The 14425-nt window shown below is 49.6% G+C and overlaps 4 protein-coding genes across 4 annotated transcripts; 2 read left to right on the top strand and 2 right to left on the bottom strand.

Annotated features, from left to right (window-relative positions):
- Positions 1–966: 966 nt before the first annotated feature.
- Positions 967–1574, bottom strand: A1O9_09571 (arf/Sar family, other; the record flags this gene model as incomplete). The annotated part of the gene is made up of 2 exons (XM_013401541.1): positions 967–1395; positions 1452–1574. The coding sequence occupies 2 exons, from the start codon at positions 1572–1574 to the stop codon at positions 967–969; spliced, it is 552 nt and encodes a 183-aa protein (XP_013256995.1).
- A 900-nt stretch (positions 1575–2474) lies between these two features.
- A1O9_09570 (uncharacterized protein) lies at positions 2475–4081 on the top strand (the record flags this gene model as incomplete). The annotated part of the gene is made up of 2 exons (XM_013401540.1): positions 2475–3170; positions 3224–4081. 2 exons carry the CDS (start codon positions 2475–2477, stop codon positions 4079–4081), a joined length of 1554 nt encoding a protein of 517 aa, XP_013256994.1.
- An 86-nt stretch (positions 4082–4167) lies between these two features.
- On the bottom strand, positions 4168–6038 carry A1O9_09569 (uncharacterized protein; the record flags this gene model as incomplete). The annotated part of the gene is made up of 5 exons (XM_013401539.1): positions 4168–4283; positions 4354–4459; positions 4515–5199; positions 5249–5550; positions 5607–6038. The coding sequence occupies 5 exons, from the start codon at positions 6036–6038 to the stop codon at positions 4168–4170; spliced, it is 1641 nt and encodes a 546-aa protein (XP_013256993.1).
- Positions 6039–7792: 1754 nt separating this feature from the next.
- Positions 7793–9303, top strand: A1O9_09568 (uncharacterized protein; the record flags this gene model as incomplete). The annotated part of the gene is made up of 4 exons (XM_013401538.1): positions 7793–7833; positions 7904–8342; positions 8392–8791; positions 8852–9303. The coding sequence occupies 4 exons, from the start codon at positions 7793–7795 to the stop codon at positions 9301–9303; spliced, it is 1332 nt and encodes a 443-aa protein (XP_013256992.1).
- Between the last annotated feature and the right edge of the window lie 5122 nt (positions 9304–14425).

The following is a 14425-nucleotide window of genomic DNA, read 5'->3' as shown; positions in this document are numbered from 1 at the left end:
GAATACGACTAATTACTCGTACTGTAGCGGACGGCCTGGATGGAGAGGAGAGGAGAGGAAGAGGCGCAGCCAAAACGCATCAACAGCCCAACAGCACAGGCACCCACATGCGACCACAGCGCAATGAACGAAACCTGCAACAACACTAAGACTTGCCCCATCCACACTTCGTCACTGGTGGCGGAGTCTACTGGACACGATTGGGCCACTGGTGCGCACTAACCGACGCTAAGCCCTGGGCATTTGAAACAGAGTTTCCTCAAGCCACAGGCAGGAGCGGGTTGAGCTGGTCCCCTAAACAGCTCGCCAAAGAGTATTTGATATCAAGCAGTTCGTACTCCGTACAGCCTGCGTGCATGGTGGCTCTCAGCGAGATTATGAAATACTTTGTTTGTCCAGGCAGTTCCAACCAACGCTTTTGCTGAGACGAAACACATCTTCCCACCCGCGACATACCATGAATCATGATACGGAGTCAAGCCATCCCAAGCCTTGGCATCCCCATCGCTACTTCCCTCCGTACCCGTGGACGTGACGAACAACAAGGCGATGCTCTTGGCAACGCGTCACTTTCCACTCTTCGCCATTCCCCTTCCACGATCACAGCGACGACCTCGCTTCACTCAAGGTTCCGATGATGCACCTTCCTCACCTGGTCACCTGACCTCACCAAGTCGGGCTCTATGCTGCGGTGCGGATGTCCCGGCATGGCTTCTGAGTAATTACAGCCTCCCGTTCCTGCATCCGGATGACAAGATCAGCGTGTCTGGTGTCATGTGCATCTGCTTACTCGTCCTGACGCCCGGCCATTGTCTACAGTGGATCCAACAGGTTGTCGTTTTGATAGTGATTCGTGCATCAATGTGCCCACGAGGCAGAAATTCCAGAAGCTCCATAGAACAAGCCAGTAACCAAGAATGGAAAAATAGAGGAAGCAAAGAACAAACTGAATATCGCGTGTGCCTTTTACTTCCCAGACCTGGCAACAAGCCATTGTAGCACGGCTTCCAGGTTCGTTTCCTCCTTGGCACTAATTCCATAGCAGCTGATTTCGCGATGCACAATGGTTTTGAGGTCGAGCTGATCGATCAGGTCGTCGACAGACAATTTCATGGGCAGGTCCGACTTGTTACCAAGGACGAGTAATGGAATGCCCTCAAGTGTTGCCTTTGATAGAAGAGCATGTAGCTCCTCTTTGGCCACGGGAATCGCGTCTCGATCTGCTGCGTCGACCACAAAGACGATCGCGTTGACTCCTCGGCAATAACGTTCCCACATGGTTCGAAATCGCGGTTGACCTCCGAGATCCCAGCACTTGAGGGACACATGGCCCTTTTTGACCTCTTTCTTATTGAAAGCCACTGTTGGCAATGCGTCGCTCGCGAATTCATTGCCCTAGGATGAGATGTTTAGCGAGGAGCGAGTGAGCGTTCGCACACGAAGGGACCTACCGCAAGCACTCGCACTAAACTTGTCTTGCCAGCATTCTGCAGCCCGACGATGGTCACATCCATCTCAGTGGCCCAGAACATCCACAAGAGCCAGTCCCACAGCCAGGAAAATACTCCAGCCATCTTGGTCGACTTTGTCGTCACCGTTGTCTGATGGCTCTTTTCATCCGTTCAGCACCTGCTTGAGATGGATGCTGAAAGCTGATGGAATAATACAGATGCCTCTTGCTGGGGTGGACAGCTGTGATAACAGAGGCTCTTGAGAATATGATAGCCGCCGCATAAAACACTTGATAGAGCTAGGCCACAGGGAAAGGATGGGGTAAAGTAAGCACAGAGTGCGAGTATGGTGCAACCTGTTGGAGGGATACCCTGGCGATACCCTGGCACCTGCGTCACAGCGACTGGACTAACATTGGGTGGCTTCGGGGTGCCGATATCTTGATCAGTCAGACTCACAGGCCAAATGCCAGAAGCTTTAATCTGGGGCAGGAGCCACGCTAGTGAAACTGGGTTAGTGGGGTGCCAAGACTTTCATTGCTTTCTTGCATATGGCGATTTCCAAGATCACGTGATCTGCGCTTGCACCTTCCCGGCATACCCTCGACCCCGTCTCGCCTTGCCCTCATCGCACTGGCGCTTCCCGTCAACCTCTGCTTGCTTCGCCCTCTGACTCCTCTGTGGGCGAAGACATCAACGAACGTTCATTACGAGGGGTTGCCCTTGGAAATCGTTCTCTGACCTGCTAAACTCTCGATCTATGCTACCTTGAATGGTCCACAGGGCTCTGGGCTTCCAATACTCCAACTGTCCCTCCAATCCTGGGTCTCGCCAATTTTGATACTCTTCCAAACGGCGTCAACCATTCCAAGTTGTCCCGAGGTTGACTTTTCCTAGGTGGCGGCGGTCGCCAATCTATATCGGCCATTTGGCTGTGCGCCCAGCATGCAACACTCTCGATCCAGTGCAACACACTATTATTATACAGGCATGACACATATCGAATGTTTCTGAGCGCCCATCATGGCAACTCGTTCAAGACATGGCTGTCTGGATTGCAAGCGCGCCAAAGTCAAGTGCGATGAGATTCATCCCTCGTGTGGCACTTGTAAGCGCCGCGGCCGCCAGTGTAGTGGCTATGCCCAAGTCACAAAAGCCCACAAGGCTCGCGCATCCCTGACTGGGCAAACACCTTCCAACAGCGCTGCAAGTCCTTTGGTGACCACGATCCCCGCGGAAGACCAAGTGAATGGCGTTGGCGAAGGTACTGTCCAAGCTTCTCCGGCAGTCGGCAGCCCGATGGTCACGGATGATCTAGCCATAGCCCCTTTCTCGCCATTCTCGACTGAAATAGCGCCAACTCCAGTACCGCAGCTTTTCAAAACAATGTCAAACATACCTCCTGGTACTGTACATCCCTCCGACGAGCCTTTTATCGAGGTCTACTTTACACGTCATCCCACCGAACTGGTTTTTGGCAGCGAATTCGTCAACGAAATGAACTCCTGTGTACTAAAAGTCTTTCAGAATAGTCCAATGGCAGTGGGTGACTCCCTGTCAGCAATTGGAGAGGCATACCTGAAGGACCACAAATCGCAAGCCATGGTACCGGTTCCCAATCGAAGAGCTAGGATACTAGCTAGATTACGCAGTTTGGACTCTCAAGGGGTCAGTTTGGAGCTCTTGTTGACAGTTATGCTAGGTTTGTGCGCAGTAGAGGTAACATCAATCTTCATCAATGTCCCCCTCCCAAAATCACTGACGTCTTTTAGCTCATTGACACAAGTGAGAAACCTGAGAAGATGTCCGCTCTGCCATCATTGTTGGATAATCTTTCCATGATGCTAGACCATCACATCAACCGAGGCTTTGAGCTAACGCAGTTGTCAAAATATTTCATTCGCGCTTTAGCGAGGCAAGACATGATGATTTCATTAGTCAGATTCCACCGACCTCGTATCCCGACATCCTACTGGCTTGATGACCATTCTAAAGAGCATGCTGATCGTTTCATGGGTTATACCGGAACCTTGATGCCCATTCTAGGCGATCTTTGCGCTCTTGCTGAGGACATCAGGACACCGATACCCGACGGCCTCCTTAGCCCTAATTCCGAGGATCTCACGTTTTCAATGGCCCTTCATGATCCTATAATCCTGGTTGAACGGGCAGCTCAGCTACAATCGCAGCTTGAGCTGTGGCATCCCACCGTGGACTCGACGTTGTCATTTCAGTCCTCGCGTAAATTTCTGATGCACGCAAATGCCTACCGAAGCGCTGCATTGCTCTACCTCCATAGGCTTATCAATCCAGCTGGAAGCTCAGTAGAGGCAGATCAAGCTGCATTAACCATGGCATACGAAGTTATGGTGCACACTAGTGGCGAGGATGACGACTTGAAAATGTCCCTATGGCCTATATTTTTGGCTGCATGCGAAGTGAGCAATGAAGCTGATCGAATGACAGCGAGCTACATGCTTGGAGCCGTATGCCGCGCACGGAAAACAGTCACTTCTACACGGACACGAGCTTTCGTGATCAATCGAGTCTGGAATGCTAGAGACAACGCCATAGACTGGAATTGGATGACACTAAGCGAGCAGCATCCAAACGACCTGCTCCCTATCTGAAGTCTTGGTCCATTTTACCTTCCACTATGCCATGCAATAAATCTGTTCCAATGGTTTATAATTGATATGCATGAAAATTCTGGGAGCTAATTGTTCAAAACGGCGTCAATATCTTCGACGTCTTGTAACAATTGCTCGTCGCCCAGTCGCGGGCCTACAAGCTGAAGGGCCACCGGAGCACCTGCCATCAACTCGGGATCATCTAGTGTTTATCAGCCACATACCCATAGGAGCTCACAAGGGTCACAAGTGATGTGCTGAGATAAACTCACAGAGCTCCTGAACCATCTTATCAAGATCATGCATCGGAACAAATTTCTCGTCCACGGGGTCCAACTTTGGGTCAGCCATAGTGAATGGAACCACTACAGCCGGATACTAGTTATTCGATATTGTGTCAGCGCTCTCCCAAACATAAAGAATTGTCACTCACATCCACTGCATTCCATGCAACGGTGTACATATCATTAGTCCAATCGCCTGGTCGGACCGCGGTGTGAGGACCAGCTGGAGCAAGCACAATATCAATGCCAGCCATTTGCCAGCTGTCAAGCATCTGCTTCTGAATCGCCAATTTTCTGGCATTCAACGCCCAAGCTTCTTCGTGGGTCTTTCTTGGGATACTCCAGAATCCGATCGCCTCCACTGACGGGACTACAGGCTCAGCTGCCTTCTCAAGTTGGCCCTTTGGGTATGAAAGACCATCCAACGTGAAGAGCTCCTTCGTCACTTTTCTAATTTCATTGAAATCAGGCGGTGTAAAATCCTTGACCACAAAACCGGCTGTGGTGAGCTTTCGCACAGCTTCACTGATAGCTCTACACACGGGAGGATGCGGTGTCAACCCACTTTTGCGAACTACCCCAATAATCGGTCTTCTCGATTTTGTTCCTCTTTCCATGACATTGGGAATAACAGCTGGGTCAAATAACCATGGTTTCGAATCTCGGACTACTCGAGTAAGAAGTCGAAGGTCTCTCACTGAATTTGCTAGAGGGCCACAGACCGCTGGAATCCCCGTGTTTGCTCCTACCCAACCAGAAGCCGCATACCCTATCATAGGAAGAATTCCGAAGGAAGGCTTGTATCCGTACACACCGTTTGCTGCCGCGGGAATACTTGCACAAGTCAGTCCAAGGGTCCTTCGAAACATGTCAGCAACATTACCGGATCGACCCTCCCACATCTGTCCCAATGCCTATAGCAGCTCCCCGGAAGGCCATATTTGAACCCTCACCACCGCTACTACCTCCACAAGTCAGATGGCTGACGACTGGATTTCTGGTTTGACCAAAGACGTTGTTGTGACTTTCGGCAACCAACATTGTCTGCGGGGTATTCGTCTTCGCTAGAACAACAGCCCCTTGAGATTTCACAAGCGCGATAAGAGGAGTGTCGAATGTCGATGCGTCAAACGTTCTTGATATGTATCCATTACTTGCGTCATACCCTTTCAAGTGAAAACATTCCTATACCCCTATAAGCTATTCCTCAATCAGGATTGTTCAAAGATGATTCAACTTACCTTAAATGTCATTGGCAAACCATGCAGCGGTCCTATCGTCTTTCCAGTTGCCTTAAAAACTGCGTCCAGCTTTCTGGCATCTTCAAGAGCATCGGAAAAACTGATCTCAGTGAGATTGTTGCAGATCTGATGGCCAATAGCAGAGCGCTTCGCGAATGCAGTCACCACTTCAGTTGCAGAGAATTGACCCTGTGCAATTGCGACAGCAAGGGAGGTCGCGTCATATTGCTCGCCCGTGATTTTCAATTCCCTGTCGGACAGAATGCCAGAGGACGCGGCTACAGGACGAACATCGACTGTTGTCTCGGCTGGAAACTTTTCTTCTGGTAAAACCCAGTCCTTCGGAATTCTGCTTGTTTGTTCAGCTTTTTTGGCAGCATGGGTTTTCTGCCATTGTTTTCCGTCAGCTGGATTCGGATCTTTCGCAATCATCTTCCTTGCTGTATATCCTGCGTCTGGCAGTGCCTACGTCCAAGTGATGTAGAATTTGATGTTCAGCGTAAGTGAGCTAGAGTTCTTACGCATCCCGGTGGCAGACGATATTACTCTTGATTTAATTGAGTAAATAGAAGCGGACAATTTAGCTCGTCGGCGAGTTTAGATGCAGCCTCGGGTCTTGTGCCACTGAAATGACCCGGCCTCGATTGATCTACCTACGAATTGTTCTCAACACCAATAACGAGCCATAAGACCACGAACAATTTGTATTAGCAAGCTATTTCTTTCCAGAATTTTAAACATCGCCAAAAGATAGCGTATCACTAGATCTTCACTGCGAGTCCCCTCTCTTGGGCGGGGAATCTTCTGATAATAGATCGAATTGGAGAGCCACCCATATCGTGGTTGGCAGGCGATCGCCTCCCACGCTATCAGTTGCTATCACTCAACTCTTCGGTACCCCACCATAAAGTCGCCGACGACTCCAGCAACGCCCCTTGTCTGCCACGAGTCAATATGTGCGAGGTTAGATTGTTCTTTCCTAATCCACTGAATCGTGGACTGAGCAAAAGCACGGCACAACTCGCACAAAATTCTCGCCGATCTCCGAGCCACACTAATGCCTCAAACCATGGTCCCGATGTTGAAAACGAGTCCGCTGAGCGTTGGACGAGCAGAGTCCTGAAGGCTTTGGCAAATGCGTAGAATAACTAAAAATGTCTCTAACCACTCCTGTCAAGGCGGGTGGATTAGTGCGAGGATAGACTCTCTTGCCGGCCATAAAACCGATCTTGCGTACCATCAAATTCTTTGAAGTGTTGTAAGATTGTACTGACGCCCTGACAGCTCATGAGGACTGAGCCTGCTGACTAACAATGAACAGTCTAGCTTCAAAGGGTGGACGAACTTTCAACCCTCACCAAGCTACAGCCTCGTGTCAATCCTCTGCTCATAAGGGACGATTACTGCTCTGCACAATATCAGTATGTCTAGGTATAGCACTAGAGGCACGTGACTATCCATGTCTATCGTAGCAGTTATAGTTAAGACACAGGGGCCATAGCCTTCCGATGGCTCCTATCTACAGTAGACCCTGACCTCCTTCAAGATGCCAGCTCACTAATACCGAAGCGAGCGCTACGGGCCCAGTCCGATGAATGACTTTTGACTGACGGACATGACCTCAATTCCTGCAGCTAATATGCCAGATATGGGCAGAAGATCTTTGCTCTTTCTAGAAGAGTCTTATCTCGTTCAAGCTATTACCGGTGGCATTTGGGTTTAGTGTCTCCTGGAGACCATACATGCATAGGACATATCCTACCTTGTGTGGTGCGATCGCCAGGTTTATCCAAAGTGGCATCACCGACGCCATATAAGAGTCGCTCAACTGCGGTACCTCCCTCAGTCATGCGAATCTACAACCCTCAACCTCATATTTCACAGATATGGCAGACGTGGAGAAAGAACCTGTTCGAACGACAGAGCCGGCAGTCGAAGTTGGAGTTGGAGTTGTAGTCACTACAAATTCCTCCAAGTCCCAGAAGTTGCTCTTGCTTCTCAGCGAGCAGAAAAATGACCCCAACCTTCTCGGCAAGGAGCTTCTGAAGAAAGCCCTGGAGTATGATCCAGAACAACTTGAACGTGATGCAATCAAAGTTCGCCGGAAGTTTGACTTTCTAGTGATCCCCATGGTATGCCCAACTTGCCCTGTATCGAATGTCATTCAGTGCTAAGAGTCTACACAGATGATGACTACCTATATGTTGAGCTTCCTGGACAAACAAACGTATGTCTAACCTTAAGCAATTAAAATGGCATCCTTCATCTGTGTCTGATGCTGACTTCAATCTTCGCAGTCTGAACTACTCGAATGCCTACGGTCTCCAGGCGGATACACATATGACTGGCGATGATTACTCATGGGTAGCTTCAGCCCTGTATTTCGGGTGGCTCTTCGGAGCATACCCTTGGAATATAGTGTTACAACGGTATCCCATTGGTAGACTCATCGGTGGTATGCTGTTCGTGTGGGGAACGGTTTGCATGCTTCAAGCCACAGTGGCCAATTTCGGCGGCTTCTTTACGATTCGCTTCTTCCTTGGTTGGCTCGAGGGTGTAATTTCACCAGCATTCGTTCTTCTGACATCTATGCTCTGGACACGCGAGGAACAAACCTTCCGGACCTCGCTATGGCTTTCCACGAACGGTGTCTCGAGTATCCTCGGTGCGCTTCTAGCCTATGGAGCGGGTCATGCTGATAATCTTGCGGTTTCGAGCTGGAAGTTGATTTACCTGGTAAATAATTCGCCCTCCATAAACCATCAGATCTAACTAATTGGTTTAGATTGTGGGAGCGTTGACATTCGTATGGGGCTTCGTCATTATTGTCTATCTCCCCGACGGGCCCCACAACGCCAAAATGCTGACCGAGTATGAACGAATGGTTGCTGTATGGAGGGTGTCCAAAAACCAGATGGGTATCAAGCACCGTGTAATCAACCGAGCTCAAATCAAAGAAGCTCTTCTCGACGGCCGCACTTATCTTCTCCTGGCCATGGGAGCTTGTACAGGCATTCTGAACGGAAGCGTGGCCAACTTCGCTTCCAGTCTAATCAAAGGCTTTGGCTTCAATGCTCTGAGAACTTCCTTGCTCCAGACCCCAGGCGGCGCATTCGAAATTATCGGGTGTGTTTTCTTTGGATGGCTCTCGACCAAGAAGAATCTACTTGGATTCTCCATCATAGGTTGGTCTTCCGCTTGGCAATATATTGCTAGCACGAGTCCATACTAATGCGGCGCGACAGTATCCTCTCTACCCGGAATCGCGGGATTAATCGGTCTCTTGACCATCGACATCAAGCACCGCTACGCCCTGGTCGCCTGCTGCTGGCTGCAGAACATCCTCGGCAGCCCAATAGTGCTGGGATGGACATTACCCGGCGTCAACACGGCAGGCCACACGAAACGAGCGACGGTGATAGGCTTGTTCTTCATCTTCTACGCCGGCGGCAACATCGCAGGCCCACACATGTTTTTGCCCAGGGAGTCACCCCGGTACTTCTCTGCCATCCGAGGCTTACTGGGAACTTACTGTGCTCTGATTCTCCTGCAGGTCATCTACACCGCGTGGGTCTACTCTATCAATAAGTCGAGGGATCGTCAAGGTCTGCACGCCGAACGACAGGAGGAAGAGTTGCTGGAAGGATTCGAGGACTTGACTGATAAGCAGAACATCCATTTTAGATACAAGGTCTAAGGGTTGACGGCCAAGCCACATCGTGGGATTCTACCAGTTTGCGATGCACAGACAGATCAGGGTCACGGCCAACAAAGGGGGAAATGATGGTCTCAGTTCGCGGTCTGGAGTGTTTCTACCTACTGGGTCTCTCACCCCCTCACGGCAAGTGCAAGGCTATCTGCAGTGATTATAACTTAGTGGCCACGTCACAGAGTCAATCTTCAAGGGAAAGATAGCATGCAACAAGTAAAATTTTTTGTCTTTTTACCAAGCAATCATTTTCGCTGATATGTATCAATCCCAGTGATACCATATATCATATTTGTCTCCCTAATTTGAGAAATCGAAGTGAAACGCTAAACGCTCAGACAGGTAAAGCAGAACGACACACCGGCTCAAACCCCCAGCCCCCATACTTTCAAGCCTTTCATCCCTTGATAGAATCATACATGCGCAGCAAACTCGGGATGCTGATGTAAATTCCATCACTAGAAAAGCTCAGCGAGATAGCGGGAGCTCCGGACTCGAACTTGGGAGCAAAAAGCAGGCCCAGGCCGAGGACTTCGTGAATAGACAGACCGTGCGAGCCGGTCCCATGTACTTGTGGCGGAATGTAGGTTGTTCTGCCCCAGGTAGCGGAAGATATTCACGACCTTGTTGGTGGTCGTGTTGAAAAACATACAATACTCGCCCTCGAAGCACGTCTCGAACAGTGTGCTCAGCCACGGCGTCTCGACCTCTTGGTTCGGCATGTCTGACGCGATCCCGCCGGGCTGGACCGCCTCGGCGAGCAGTGTGTTGAGTGTGCTGTTTTTAGCGGTGCCGATGCCGGCTCCGGAGAGGTCCGAGAGAACTTGGTCGACGTGCTGCAAGAGTTCTTTGTCCTGGGATTCAGGCAATTTGACCTCGATGTCCGGGGGCAGGATCATGATGTCGCCTGACTGTGGAATTCCAACCAGGTTCTCGTCGTTGGGATTTGTCGTCGTGTTGGTCGAGGCTGAGGAGCATAGATTGACGCTTTGAGTTGAAGTTGACTGAGCGCCCGCAGCGCGAGAAGATGTGGACGAAAAAGCTGAGACGGTCGTGCTGGAAGAGACCGAGGCCCAGCTGTTGATGTCGGGCGAAGCTGTCCAGGTAGTCCACGACTGACCGCCAGAGCGAGTGTCAGCACGTGGCACGTGCGTCCCGGCAATTGCGAAGGGCCTGTTCGATCTCACGGGCAACGAGCTCGAGTGGGGGGACGAGGCGCTCCTGTCAGGCCATACCGTGGATGATTGTGTCGATTCTGCGCTCAAAGGGTGGGTATAGACAAGCGATGCCAGGCTCGCCACCCCAAATGCTTGGAGTTTGTAGTTTCTTGAAGCCATCCTTGTCAAAAATCGATGAACGTCTTCGCTTCAGAAATTGCAAATGCCTTTGCAGTGTTTGTTGGTCATGTGTTGAACAAGAACGCTCAGAGTCCCGGTCAAAGGCTCAGAGGACCAGCACTTATATACCATGGAGGTGATTTTTGCCAAACTTCTCGATCATCATCGAAGTCGCAAGCTGGGTGCAATGGTGCATTGTACCAGGACCGGTCTTGTCGAGGACCGTGGATTATCTGAGCCACTAAAGCCCTCAAAGCCAAAACCTACGTCCTTGCCACCAATAACTGGCTAATATATGGGGGTTGGAACTCTTGGGATTCTGGAAATGCTATTGCAAATTGGCATGGCCCGGGTGTTGTGAGTGGAGTCCCTGCGTGATAGGTACGGTAGTGGGGCTCTGCTCACGAGGTGGCACGTTCCCATGCCGAACCTTACAGTAGATTAAACTTGTTTCTCAAGCTTAGATTAGACTACCAAATAGTCAAAAGCTTAAGGTTCGTATGGACAGAGGCTGGAGATATGGCCCCGTTCACGGGTGGTCGGCTGTTGGCCTTCAAGAACCCGTATGATACAGTTTAAAGATTGCTGGGCGTGACAGAGCCGTATGATGTCTAAAAAGCCTTATCCATGAACTTATCATCTTCCACTTAGAGAACCTTGAACTTTGGGACCGATTATTGTATGGTTCATCCTGCACGTGCATTCCACAAAGCACGCTTTCTTTTCGCACGGTGGTCGGGTATATCTCATAAGCCTTACGCTTTGCTCAAGCCGAAAGAGTCGTGACATCCTCCGTGAGCTCAGATTCTACGACATCAATGATTTCCGCTTTTTAAAACGTTGCCTAAGAGACAGCCCTGTGTGCAGCAACAGTATAGTCTGGTGGGTCAAGTCAGGAAAGGTTGTGTACTCCCCTCGAAGTATTAGGAGTGAAGTATTAGGAGAAATTATGTCCCTTATGACAAGTCTGCTTCTGCTACTAAGTCTCAGCAGTCCAACTTTGGGAGAACGATGCCATCTTGGCAGCGTCTAAGTCTTCTGAACTGAACCTAAACGTGTTGCCACATATACCAGCTTTCACTATGGGTTGGTTTCGCGATCATGGCACGATAGGCCTTCACATTCCCTAGCAAATGCATCTACATAGATTTCAACCTAGACAACCTCAAGGCATACTATAGCGCCTATCGGAGTACTGACCAAATTCGAGACCACGGTTCGGATTATACCAATGTCAATACCTACTTACAAGCATTCAAGGCTTATATTGGTCTTGACGATCTGGAAAAGACTCTTTATCCAGGCATAGGAAAGTTCTTGTTGCCTGCCTATCAGCTGGGAAAGACGTCATATTCAGTCCACCAGATCGAAATGGACTGCTCCCGTTCATGTTTTGGCAAAGATTTCTGGAAACAGTTTGCCATACCAACAGCTGATGGCTACAATGTCTACGAACTGAGAGACCCCTCTCAATCGAATTGGGAGATCACTAAGTTTCTTTCCAACGGCCCGTTCACAGTCGACATCAGAAAGGGCGGATTTCTTGGTGCCGGGTGGGCTGTTGGATATAGTTTGTTGGGGGCGGGTCTTATTATCCTCGCCGCAGCTATCCTTGTGCCTGTCGGCGCCGCTGCAGCCCCTGCGACTGGCATTGGTGGGCTCACGCTATCTGTCCTTAGCAGGATGAGCCTAAGCTTCGTTAAGAGAGACGAGTCATCTCTGCTACGCCCTCGTCAGGATACCAACAACATTCAAGCGGGGGCCGTTACTCTGACCACCACGACCGCCGATAATGGGACGATGACGAATGTGAAAATCACGGTACCAGACATCGCAGCTCTGAAAGCTGACCAGACTCCAACTTTTTCAAGTCAACACCAATGTTTGGCTTCTACGACATGTACCAGCGCATCAATATCGAGAACCGACAAGCTTGCCTTCTAAGCAAGAGTGCGCTAGTAGATCAGAACTGCTATGTGGCTGGCACGTCAATCATAATTCAAGTCGATGGTTCAACCGTTGCGTACCCTCTCCCAGGTGTGTACCATGCTTGGTAGTAATTTAATGGTTGCCATGTTTTTGGATGCATCACATGGATGAGGTTGGAGTGCTGTGTGGCACTTGAACTTTTCTTTCTTCAGGTCAAATAGGCTAAGCGGGACAAGGTACTTTTCTCGAGGTTCACGCTGCAGATGTCTCCAGCTATAGAACACAATCCTGGTCTGCTTCTGAGCTCCACATACCTGCTCAATCTGAGAATCTTCTACACAGCTACATAAGTCCTGCTCCCTTATTGAAAGTAGCCACTTCTCAATGTTCTCCCATCCACTTAGCTATTACGGTCTACGAGGAGTAACATCCAGAAGCAATCGAACAAGCCGCAGAAAACATCTCTGGAAGCTGAGCAAGACGGTCCAAATGGAGAATCACGGTCTGAGTCCTCGCCGATAGTAGATATCTAGAGCCCAAATTGCTCCATGTGCAGGCCACTTACAGAAAAGCCCGTACTGACAAAAATCCGATAGATCCAGGTAGTTTCAAGCGCCTGGTCGACTGGATGGCCTCAGTCATGCCAAGGTCGAGGGTAACCTGCGTGAGCGGCTTACCAGCTACTGATGATGTCCAGCTGCTGGATGATCTCCATCACACTCACGCAATACAATTCCATTCTGCGATTCATGGCCACGAAATCAAAACTCTTGGTCCAATTCCCATGACTTCGGCGCGCTATGTCTGACACGATCTGTAAGCTCTCTATCATAGACGATCTTTCTTCTTTAATATTGTCTAGCTATTATAGACTGTATAGACTTTTACGATCCTAGTACACTTTATCTACTTTGACGCGTTTATTATAGGTGAAATGCGGCATTCTTGAATGTATTGTGGAACAATGTACACAGTTAGTACTAGTATCTACGTCATCGTAATCTAGGAAGCTCTGTCAAGTAATTACGGAATACCCCTTTCACGTTCATTTAATTGTTTGTATGTAGGGGTGGAAAGAGAGCGTTTCCAGTCCTTGACACTAGTTGAATCTAACACACTACTTCATGGCTCAAGTTTGGTCCTCTCTACCTAGGCTCAGCAGAGATGAGAAGGCTTTTCCAATTCTCCCTAGAAGGAGATGGCAGCAAAAGAATCATGAAAAGCTTGAGTACTCCTCTATTTGCTATCTCGTCACCTGAACCGACAGATTGTCTTGTCATTCATATTTGGATACCATATACTCAATTCGAACCAAGGCCTCACGCTTCAGCCTGGTACGACTACGGCTGGAATTAGAGACATCTTTTGTTTGTGCCAGGCCAGCATCAACCCCGATGTACCTCGTAGATAGTAACCAATTGAATCTCGAGTGGGAAAGATATCAATATTGCCCAAAGTTCATTTCATACTCGTACGACTCAGGTCGTCCATATTCACTCTGTTACTCCGTATAGTACGTAGAATTAATGTGATCTGGTACTGTCCGTTGGAAATTGCCCCCAAGCCAATGTGCCAAAATGACGAGGCCATGCATAGATATATCCACGATGACGTACTGCTAGCCTGACACAGAACTAAGGACTGCAGCACCCGCATGGAGGCGACCCTACACTATGCAGGGTCTTTGCCTCCGTCATAAGATGACGGGAACCCACTTCTCCGCTTAATCCACAAAGTCTCCGTGTTATCCGGCCGCGCTGGACGCCAAGCCATCGTACACTAGCACAGCTCCGTCTTCCCGACAAGCTGGCTCCATGCAGCTGAACAGATCTTTTACCAAAGGC

The sequence above is a fragment of the Exophiala aquamarina genome, assembly GCF_000709125.1.
Source record: "Exophiala aquamarina CBS 119918 chromosome Unknown aczIA-supercont1.10, whole genome shotgun sequence".
Classification (NCBI taxonomy): domain Eukaryota; kingdom Fungi; phylum Ascomycota; class Eurotiomycetes; order Chaetothyriales; family Herpotrichiellaceae; genus Exophiala; species Exophiala aquamarina.
Note: the sequence above shows the minus strand (reverse complement) of the source record. Positions and strands in the feature narration are given on the sequence as shown.